Source organism: Merops nubicus, unplaced genomic scaffold (assembly GCF_000691845.1).
Source record: "Merops nubicus isolate BGI_N331 unplaced genomic scaffold, ASM69184v1 scaffold7335, whole genome shotgun sequence".
Taxonomy (NCBI): domain Eukaryota; kingdom Metazoa; phylum Chordata; class Aves; order Coraciiformes; family Meropidae; genus Merops; species Merops nubicus.
In genome coordinates, this window is record NW_008607634.1 from 35767 (window position 1) to 47785 (window position 12019).

The window sequence follows — 12019 nt, forward strand, 5'->3', positions numbered from 1 at the left end:
AAGATATATATTATAATGTCATTATATATATATATAATAACTAAGCTGTTATTTCTTTGTCAAACCCACCACTGTGGGTTTGGAGCTGAAAGCTGGTAAACTGAAGAGTTAAGACAACGTTTTTTCAGTCACTTGTTGGGTAGGAAGCCTAACTAGACATATATTTTGCATTTCAATTTTATACCTGCTTAGAATCACTGAGCTTGTTGCAGCTAATGTAGTGTCAAGGAGGGATTTTAGTCCTTTTCCTATGATGGTGAGGAAGGAGGGTGGCTGAGTCTTTTCTTCAAGAGCCATGGTAAGGCAAACACAACAGACAGCCTGTTTGTACTTGCTAATTATTGTCCACATAGCAATCAGAGAGCAATCATATTTGTATTTAGAAAAGCTGATACTCCATTTACACAACAAAGGCTTCATAACCACATATATAACATAAGCATGTATATTAGCTACATGTGCAGGAACTCAAATACCAGGGATATATACATGTGCATCTATAAACTCAGCCATTCTCTTTAACTCATACAGGCAAAATGTTGCTTTAATGCAACATTTCTACTGAAAAGTCAAAAGAAAAAGCCAAAAGACTAACTATACATCTGGCAGCAAATATCTCCCATGTGCATTTGCTCTCTGTATGCATTACTGTTACATGAACTATTCATACTCCTGCATGTTGTGTGATGTGGCCAGGGGACAGAGGCTACAGAGGGATTTCTCATCTCACAAGGACACATCTGAACAGGAAAGATGGAAGAACATATAGATACGGAGCAAACTACAGAAAGGTCACAGTCTTAATCATAACCATTGCAGTTTTGAACATACCATGCCTAGTACAACGCAGTTTCTTTGAGAGTCTCAAGGTACCAAATACTTTTTTTTTTTTTTTACCTTAACGAACCACCCTCTCTTACAACTAGTTGAAGAGAAGTAAGTTCAGCAAGACGCAGATCTCTAGCTTACATGAAACGGCTAATGTGTAGCAAAGATACAGATAAATCTGCTTGATGTCATTGGCCAAAGACATTGAGTCAGTAACGCACTGGTAAAACACAGGAGTACACCAACTTCTCTTACCATTTTCCCAATCATCATAACATATGGTCCCAAATACTTGTTTACTCCGAAGATGTCTAACAACCGTATGTACCAGTAAATGATGTTCACACAGTATATCACTCGGCCATCACTCCGGAGTGGCAGATCTTGTAGACGGAGCACCATCCCAACGGAGAACAGGAGGATAGCTATGAGATCAGTAACATTCCAGTATTCCTGGAGCCAGACTTTTACTTTCTGTAACAGTTTCCCAGGCTCTGACATCAATATCTGAAGGACAGAGGACACAGATAGGAAAGGAGCTGAGATGTCTTAATTTAGGATTGAAGAAATCTATAGTAAACCAATATATCCCACAGAGGCCAAAAGCAACGCTGATAGTCTCCTAAAACATAAACATCTCATGTACATTCTTCTACATTGTTTTAAGAATTCTTCCATTTCAGTCATTTTTAGCCTGTATTTATGTGTAAGACAGAAACTCTCACACGTGCTAAAATCCCCGTGAAATCAGAAGAAATACATGTATATCTTTCTATTTTTCAAATTTATTGACCATACTTAGGTTCTCAGAATAGAGAGAGAGATATAGAAAGATATTTCATCAGAAAATTCACATTTAAAGCCACTATAGATTTAAAGAAAATTATTCCAAACCGTGTATCGAACTGTCAAGAATTAATTAGTAACCATAAAGATCTGGATTTAGCATTTAATCCAGAGAGATACTAGCTAATACTTGAACCTGATTTTAGAAATTATGTTCCACAGCTGAGAATATAATTCACAAAAAATAATTAATCTTACCTTATGAATTTATCATCATTCTATTTGCAAGATCATTTGGGAGACTCGACTGTTTTCCCAAATTACTGTTGAAACTCTTCCTCAAGTGATTTCTATGAATAATTTCTAGCTTTTAGTGAGTTAACAAGCTGTTTGTTTTAGTTTTCTATATTTAGCCTGAGAACATCTGAGCAGACTCATAAAGTTCCTTAAAAAGATGAATGCCATTCTTATAATTCATTTTCAGAATAAATTTTAGGCTCATCTTCTGTGAAAAATCTCCAGCATCTGCTTAGAAATCCATTAAGGCAAATGTTCTTGATAAAGTTTTGTGGAAAGGACAAATTGTTGTGAATGATTAGATAAAAATGGCACACACGTCTCCTGCCAGCAGCCTCTCCCATACTGAGCCAGCAGTGATTTGCCTCCACCAGTACTGCAGAGCCCTTGTGTGGCTACTGCCCCTGTTTTCCTTTTTCTTTTGGTTAGTGAAGTACACTTATTACAGGCCACGAAAGTAGTGTCTTTTCCTCTGTTCTTTTTATTTATAATTTAGAGTTTACTGTAAATCTGTCTTTGAAGTTTAAGTGGCTGTTCCAAGACCATTTTTAGCATAGACCTCAAAAGCACTTACTGCAGAAAATACAGCTGTAGTTGGCAACCAATCCAGCCCAGGGGTACAAATGTGCTGTTTCAGCTGAGGTCAAAAGGACTCACACTCACTCACATCAGGGCTGAATTTGGCCTGTGGTGTCATTGTGGAATAAACGCACATTTGAATAAGAGAAAAGGGCGCAGCAGTAGCTGTAAGTGGGAGAGTCGATGAGGGGAAGGAGCTGGCAGAACAACTTCACTCTGCCTGTTGACTGAGTGCCACCTTAAATGCTCTGTCTCTGCCCTATGTGTCTGCCTTAGCATCTTTAGGGAGATGCATGCTATTGTTTGTCATAATTAGCAAAAATTTTCAAGATTAAATGAGGGTAATCCTATTAGAAATGTGCTGCAAAACTGAATGTGGATCTGTCATGGATAAGTGTGGTTTTACTTAAAGACTTTGTATGAGATACTTGGACAGATAGAACACCTGTAAATTTTGAACGAACTTTATTTGGGGTTGGGCGAGACTCTTGAACATGGGCTTTTCGGTTGTCATGCTACTATCATGTCTCAGTGTCCATTCTGTTATAGCATATTTCCTTTCCCTTTCCCTGAAACACACTTCAGGTTCTGGGCCACATTTCAAGGAATATAGCCAAACTTTAAGATATATAAGATGACCTCCCTATACTTGTGAATGCTATTAACCGTGCATCACACAGAAATCTGAATAGAGAAACTGTAGAAGAAAAAGAGAGAGAGAGATTCTTGATTTTAGAATGGAGTAATATAGATTTTTTTTTAGTGCTGTGTTTCTAACAATTCAGCTCATTTTCTGAAAAAAAAAAAAACAAAACAAAACAACAAAACAAACCACATCACTTTTATGATAAGTCCATTCATCAAAAATTACCCTGATAAAAATAATAAAACCAGACATTAAAAGAAAAAAAGAACCCCAACATTTTTCTATTTTATTCTGTCTTTCTTCATTAGAGTGATTTTACCTCTCTCATCTTCTCTATTCCCAGAGTGAAAATGTACGAGATGACAATCCATTCCTGTGTAGATGGCCAGCGATCCATCTTCACTAACACTATGTAATTGAACAGCATCAAGTAGCCGATATATGCCAGCTGTAAAGAAACAAAATGGATATCAATAGTCACTATATTTATATGATTGAGCCACTTTCTTGAGTATGATTTGATATTCCTAATTCCAAGTTAACCAGAGTTAAACAGACAAAAGAATAATCAGACAGTGTTCTGGGTTGTCTGAAAAAGCTCACATTAAATGACATACAAATGAAATTTGCAAAATATCTGCACAAATGTCCTCTCCTCCAGCTACCTCTGCCTCCCTATCAAAATTGTGTTAACGCAGTCCCCCTGGATCATCCCGCAGTGATGGGAACTCTGATACCACTATGCCACTACCAAACTAATTTACCTGTGTTAAATTTTCTCCCTCATCTGCTTCTAACACCTTTTACTCTTCTAACACTCCTCTGTAATCTTTCTCCCTATTCACATAGCCTAGGGTGACTCTGGCATTCCAAATCCTTTTTGCAGTCTTTGCCTGGAGATCAGAAGGTCCTAGGTGTTGCTAGAGGTCTTCCTACCCAGTGTAGTACTGACCTAATCTATACCATGATTCCTCCCCAAAACACTGCTACTCCTACTCACACTTCTGCAGTAAGTAGCCAGGCATAGCCATGCATTTATTTGCCTTATATTTTTGGCAGGTTTTAACATATAACTGTTTTGGTTTTCCTTCCCCAATGTATCTACCATTTGGCCTAATTTTTGATACAGCGTAAAGTATAGATTATGTTTTTAGTTTTTTTTCAATTTCTTTCTACATGCTGAATGTAATGAAATGGTCAGTCAAACAAAGCAGACAAGACAGGCAAATTGCATCATCAAGTTCTTAAAACTCTGAGAAACCCAAGTGTCATGCTCAAGCTTGACAAGGGTGAAGTAAGCAAGGGTGAAGGGCTGTGGCTGGGGTCTGTGATGGCCAGAATCCAACAGCCTGTCTACTTTGCCTTTCAAACCACAGCTCTACAGGAAAATGCATCTTATGCCAAAATTTAATCAGAGAAAAGATGATTCACGCCTGTGCATGAATACTTTAGTCATTGTGGCAGAAAGCTTATTCAATATATTTGTATTTCAATACAGTTTTTCTCTCTCAACTGCATGTTACTCACAACTATTGTGCATTTAGTGTTAGTCTGGATATGAAACAACCACAGAGGGACTTGTGATTTTTGGGTAGGTTTATTTCAGTATTCACCACCTCACAGAACAGGATTTATAGCCCTGTTGTATTTGCTGTAGAACATGATTTCTGCTCTAAGTAAAAGCCACAGGGTTCTGGCTTGTCTTCAAGTTGCTCATTTGAAGGACACTTGAGAGAATTCTTTACACTGGCCATAACTATCAGTGCAGAGAAGACAGACAGTTTAACCACTGCTTCTTGTCTACATAAAACAGAGGAGGAAATGATCTCATTTGTATTTCATTTTGTGTGTGATGATGGATTGTAATGCTCAGGTCTAGAGACTGGTCTTTCCTTAACACTCCTAAAGGAAACAGAGCAAAACTGACTTAGGTCAGCATCTAGAGTGTCAGCTCAGTCAGCAGAAACACTGTCTGGGCAGGCAGAACTGGATGCACACTTCCCGAGCTGAAATAACACCACCTACTAAAGTGCAAAGAACCATATGATACTGTCACCTAACACCCCTCCTGTTAGATATTATTATTAATTATCAGCAAATCTTATTAATTTGGTCTGACTCAGCAGCCTTTGATGAGCATTTGCAGTCAGTATGGGGAAAGAATAGGGACATTAAGGTCACAGACGTGACAGAAACTGCAAGACCCTCAGTGTAAATAGGGGCTTTTTCTTCTTCTTGGATTTCTTTTGGGGGTTTTGTGGATTATTTTTTTAATTCAAATTTACTGAAAATTGCTGAATTTTTTTTGCTTGGGAAAAGAAAAAAAAGGCAAAAAAAGCATCTTGATTACAGAATAAAACGATGTTGAAATTGCACTACTTTAACCCGAAAAACAAGACCTTCAGACAATGAGTGTCACCCTCCTTGTACCTTCACAGACCTGTAACTTGCTGCAGCCTTCCAGGAGGACATCCTGATCCCACACCGTGGTCAAACCTCAGTACAGCTACCTGTGCTGGATTCTTAAGGTTCTTTGAAAGTGTACTACACAACTAGGTGAATCCTGTTTTTGTGGCCCTTACATGGCTTGACAAATAGCTAGGGACAGCCAGTTTCATCCTTGCAGGCAGTACCCAAAGAAACCGAGAGAAATACCTGCCAAGAAGTTTCTAAGGGTGGGTTGTTCCCTGCCTTCCTATGGATGCTGTCCCATTCTATAGAACATACTTGAATATTCATTATGGTATGGGACAAATCTGGAAATTGTACCCGCAGAAGAGTGCTTCAAGAGACACTAGCCTCCCCTTTCTCACTGCTTGCAATAACTAAATAAAGTCAAGTGAATTTTGAAACTTAGGGCAAAGGTGTTTCAATGTTTAGAAGATGACTCTTACTTGGGCTTCAACTCCTTCTGTAGCAGTTCCTCATAAGAGAAATAAATGTGACTTCTTACACCCTGCTAGCATCTCAGCCTAAAGCTCGTAGTTAAAAGAGGAAGGCCTTCCTCTGTGAGATTAAACCTTTTGAGTCTTGGTTTTCATTCAACAGGCACAAAACAGAACAGAGTAGTTGACTTTTAAAACTACTACACGCCCAGAGAGAAAGGCTAGAAAAGCTGTTCATTTTGGCTCATTTGCTGAGTCAAAATGTTACTTAAACATCCTCACATTTAACCCACTGTTGTGTATTTTAAGAATGAAGGTGGATAAAGCTATAGAGTAATAGCAGATAGGATGGTATTGAATAATTAAATTACGGTAAATGCCATACAGTAGTTGTAAGTGTAGTCACTTTTCTTGCATTTTGGTCTGTATACTGTAAAATTTGGAGGATAACTTTTGAAATCTATGGTTAGTATTTCTGCCTGTGTGCTTGTAACACGTGTGATAGACTGTGCGTTTTTAACACTCATCTGAAAGTTATTTTGCTTTCAGTCTCCAGGAGCTTCTCAACATACCCAACCGGTCAAGCTCTGAAGCCAGATTCCACCTTAATTTGCTCTTCAAGTTCAGTGTGGCTAAGATCCAGATTTAATAATTGACCTTGATTGAGATTTGCCTTAGGAACAGGTCTAAATGGAAGTGTAATATTGATCTTTTTCTCCCATTTCAGAATCGAACTACCAGGCAAAGCCAGGATGCTTCTTTCTGCTTACAGTTCAAGACTTTTCTGGTTATAGATAATAGATAATACATATTGCAATTGATAATGATACTAGGCTGCTGTTAAGCAGTTTCTAAATTTGTTGGCCTAATATTTAATGGCCATACAGTTCAGCAAGTAGTGACTCCAAGTTGCCAAACTGGAGCTATTTCCTAGCATAAACTCTCCAACACAGCTTAGCCTCTGTTGATGTGAGTTCCTCTTACTACCTGCAGGTGTATGGCCTGAATCTCAGCAAGGCAGTTTTTCTTCTACAGAAGAATGTAGGATATTCTTTGTGACTTGTTGTGCATTTAGCAGAATGATGGAAAATATAACTGGGAAGGACCATCCGAAACCATCTGGCCAATTCCATGGTGCTGAGGCAGGATTAATTACTGTATACCATAGTGAACATATGTTTTGATAAGATAGACTAAGAAACCACTAATAATGGAAAATCTACCATTTTCTTACACTGTTTATGACAGTACTTTTTAGAAAAGTTAGAAACTGTTTCCTAACATCTCACCTAGAAATGCCTTGCTGCAGTTTAAACCGTTACTTCTTGTCCTATTCAGCAAGGATTTGGAGATTATTCCATTTTGTTCCTCTCTGAAGCTACTTACACATTTTTGAAAGCTATTACATTCCTTCTGCAGACTTCTTTTTTTTCCAGAAAAACCAACCTCACTTCCATGTATCTTCCCAGTTAAGTCATGTTTTACAGACTTCCTGAAACATTTTTCTTGCTCTTTTTCTGGTGTCCTTTGAACCAGTTCATACTTGACACATGCTGCAGAAGCTGAACTGGGATAGAATATTCCAACCAAGGAGACTGAAAGGATTAGTGTCTGTGTTTCTTTTACTTAGTGATATTTTCCTTTTACTTTCTACTGTAATTTGCAAATTTAATAACTATTTTTACTTCATCAATGAAAATAAACGACAGCATCTGAATCCTTTCCAATCCCTGCTAACACCTTGATAATGAATAGTTAATATCTGCCCTTGAAGACTAATTGCCAGAAAAGCTTTGTATCCACTGAATAACTTCAATATAGCAGTTACTCATTTGCCCGTGAAAATGCTCTGTAAAATTTTTGATACTGTTGTACTTTACTCAAAACATACAACAAATTTTTTTTTTTCTGCTGCATGTGCAAGGTCATTTTCTTTATAAGACAGGAAGATAATACTGATTTAACATAATTTGTCCCTCAAAAATCTACATTAGTTGCTACTCATGTCTTTGTTATCCTGTGGATGGTTACTCAAACACAGTCTCTGAGAGACACTCTGCAGACTAGTCAGAACAGAACAAAGAAAAATTTTTCCGAGGAAAGATGTGCTCTGCCTGCTTCTTCTTTTTCAATCACTTATTATACAATTTGATATCCTGCTTCCACTGAGTCTACCATTGGCCTTACTATTGGGAGTTCTCCTACTGGGAATTCCTCCGGAGCACTGACTGCATCAAACTGCCACTTATTGTTGTAGTTCAAGACACACATACCCCGTCATTCAAATTTAAACCATTAAACTCCTGAATTAAATGGTAGTCTTTATAAGTCTTAGGCAGGTTGCAACCTCCATAAAACATTTTTATTAAACTATTTAGGGGTAAGCCCTTCAGTGCATGCAGATGCAGACTTCACAAAACACACAAGATGACCATAATGCAATTTCAGTATTTATCTGAACAGTAGTAATATAACAGGATTTCTTACTGTGTAAAACCAAAATTTAACGATGGGAGCATTGTAGAACTCATAGATCTTTCTTCCAACAGGAATCAGTCGGTGTTTGCTCTGAACTTCCTCTTCCTCTTTCTTTCTTGAGGACTCTCCATTCCCTCGTCCCAGCATTGCCTAAAAGAAAGGACATGTTTGTGTTTCTTTCTTTGTGGACGACATATTAACCCAGTTTTTAAAATTTTCAAAAGGAAACTATTCAAAACTTCTCTGATTTCTTATCTTTAGACAAATGCAAGTGACCACAGCTAGGTGAAAAATGCTTAGTTCCCAGATTATCTTTTTTTTTTTTGCAAGGAAGCTGCTGTGTAATATATTGTAAATCAAAAGCAGCAACTGTCAGCACCAGTGTGAAATCCTTAACTGGTGAACAAAAATGAGATGTGGAGAATATTTTTCCTTTTTGCTGTAGGGAGAGCAAAAATTTTACCTGACAACAGCTTTATGTGGTGTACTCCGGTACAATAAACAGATGCAGACAGAAAACAGGTAAGTTTTGGTTTTAAACAGAGGGAAGTTCATAAGGCCGAGACTGAGAGAGAACAACAGGAGGAAAGGTGAGTTGGCAGTTGCTGGACTGAAAGCAATGAAGCCAGTGACTTTTTTTCACGTTGATCACTGGATCTGTCACAGACGATGATCACAGAGTAAACTTCACATGGATGTAGAGGATGGACCAGTAGAGTTCACTGCAGGCCTTGGATTGTAAGACCCTTCTACATGATTGTAGCTTCCATAATGAAGCTCCAGACTGCTCATGCAATACCTCTTTTAGAGCTAGACCTCACTGTTAGCATTGCAGTTTAGACTCACAGAAGACCTAAGCTGAGCTCCAGAAACACAGTTAAGGAGTCCTCAGCTATACACACAAACCTAACAGGCAAAAGACAGTAACATTTTGTTTACTCTTAACTTCATGGTCAGCTGCAGACAGCTGGAAGGAATGACTAAACTATATCCTCATTGAAGCTGATCCTTAAAAGAAGGTGTTTCTTTGTATTTAGACTACAGTGTGAGTTATTAAATGTTCTTTCTGAAACAGTTATTCTGTGAATAGAAGACCACAAGTGGATTTTAGGTCACTGTGCCCTGAGCAAGTTCTTACTATTTAATTTGTGGGAGCACTGATAGATTGTAGCAGTCCTGCAAAAGGACTGCACAAGGCAATAGCAAGAATTGAAATACAACTGCCCTACCTAAATATGCAGGGACTGTATGATGATGCTTTTATTTAAATGTTTCTATAATGTTTTTCTACAAGCAAATCAAAGCACTTTTGTACTTCTGTGTTAACTGAAGAAAATTTTCACCACCCCTGAAGTTAACATTTTTCTCATCTGCAACTTAAAAACATGGAAAGCTAAGTCCATAAAGAGTAAATTTAGATGCCAGACGTACTGTCTTTCAATAAAGAGATCCTTCTTTTATCTATCTTTGTGCTCTCTGATTCAATAGGATGTTCAGCACATACTTAACTAATCAGCTTCAGGTGAGCTATTTGGTTCTGGTGCACCCCTCACATATTTAAAAGGAAGAGTCACAATTTTTCCTCTCCTTGCTTTTTCTAGGCCTGGTGTAGAGCTATTCATATAGGTCTCTGGTGCTGTAAAATAGTAAATAGCAATTTGTCATGATACACTGATGATCACTTTTTTTTCAGTGTAGGCATTTGTTAGGATTTTGTTAGACTTGTAAGATGTTATTAGGACTGTGTATAGTCCTGGATGGCTCCTGCCTAATATTTATCTTCTGTTTCATTTATGCCATTTCCTCTGGTATTATTACTTTCCTCATGGTCCCCTATATTCTTGAATTTGACTATACACAGATGCTACTCTGTGCATTTTAAATAAAATATAACAAAGATTCAGGACACAGGTATACTGCACTGAAATTAACCTGCTGAGATCCTCTTAAAACTGTAGCTTGCTTTGATGAAGTTACCTATTTCCTTTCCCTTTTTACGCCTGCAGATTTCTAAGTTCATTGCCTTAAATATAGATAAAACAATGCATATTAAAACACTAAATATGCCCCCTGTTGAGTCTCACAGAGCACATAAAACCCCTTAAAAGTCCATCAAGAATTTCATAAAAAAAGAGAAAGATGAAGTGACTGTTAAGCAGAGGAGAAGGGTTCTTACCAGGTAAACAGTCTGGAAGAATATGAGACTGAATATAGCTATAGTAGCAGAGATTACACAGCCTTCACGCAACACCAGTTATCTTTACCTTAAGTCTACAAACCCAAAGTGAATACAATCTGAATGCTTTGGGAAAACTATATCCCAAAAAGGAACTCATTTCTTTGCTTCCGTCTACCTCTTCACGCTGTTTTAGGGAAAGCTGCCATCTGGTGCTACAGTTTTCAATAGGTTTTCCCAAGGCTTTGTCTCTGCTGTCCTCTGGTGCTCAAGAATTTTGCAGCCAAGTGAAGATGAATGCTGGCAGCTTTAACAAATGAGCAGTGCCGTGCTTTAGTGAAAGGGATTATTTTACAGTATTTAAATCCTCCATAATTTTACAAGTTTATTCTGAGATGCCCCTTGTACTCACTGAAATTAGTGAGTTGTGGATCTTTTTAGGATGTCTCTCTGTACCTGGATTTATGCTTTAGCTCATGGATGCTGATTTCCTGTTTGCTATTGCTTTCTTGTTGAAAATGATGCTGTAATTTAATCTTGTTATAATTATTTTTGAATTAATTGTATCATATAATACTAACCTCTCCACTTCCCCATGCTACAGATGGGGAATTGCTCTGAGATGGCTGGGGATTAGATTTGACCTGATGTCCCCAACTGTTCATTATATCACAGTATTAACAAATTGAAAAGCCTCCCCATTAGAAACATAAAGAAATAACCCAAGTGAATAGAATAGCTGCAATGTCGAATGTGAACAAAAGTGTTTTCATTTGGAGGGGGAAGGAATAGGGTGGGAATAACTGAAGACACTGCTCTGTGTGGGCCGCCTCTCTTTCTCTAATACACATTTTTGTCCATGATTCACCATGAGTCATGCAAGGTAAGCCCGACAGCAGCTCAGCTGCATTGTAAAGTACAGTACAACTGCATCACTCTAGCCTGAGGGGATTGATGTGTGCGTAGTTTTTACATGGAGATTTTTCTAATCAGGGCTCTGTGTTTGTTTTTTTTTTTTTTTTGGCTGGATTTTGGTTTATGTAATTGAGGACTGTTCACTGGTACGGAACCAGGACAGTTTTGGGTTTGTGAATTTTTGCATTAATATATGCTAAAAGTGCTATAATATACTTATCATGTTTATAATTAAGTAACAGGAATTTCAGCCCTGATCATAGGCTCTTCAAATTTTATCCTTAGTGAAACCTACATGCTGCATACAGACTCACCTGGTACTCACAGAACTGGCATGGAGACGGCACACAGCTGGGTGAATGCACCCTACCTCCCTCTGCACATCCTGCTGTATCCTACGCTATCTGTGGAAATGCTGCCTCCATGGTA

At 38.0% G+C, this 12019-nt stretch overlaps 1 protein-coding gene across 1 annotated transcript in view; it reads right to left on the reverse strand.

Annotated features, from left to right (window-relative positions):
* LOC103772669 (transient receptor potential cation channel subfamily M member 3-like) overlaps nt 1–12019 on the reverse strand; it is an 87742-nt gene that overhangs the window by 23634 nt on the left and 52089 nt on the right. Inside the window, 3 exon segments of the mRNA XM_008940009.1 lie at nt 1084–1335; nt 3456–3584; nt 8509–8649. Of these exon segments, the coding sequence (XP_008938257.1) occupies nt 1084–1335; nt 3456–3584; nt 8509–8649 (522 nt within the window).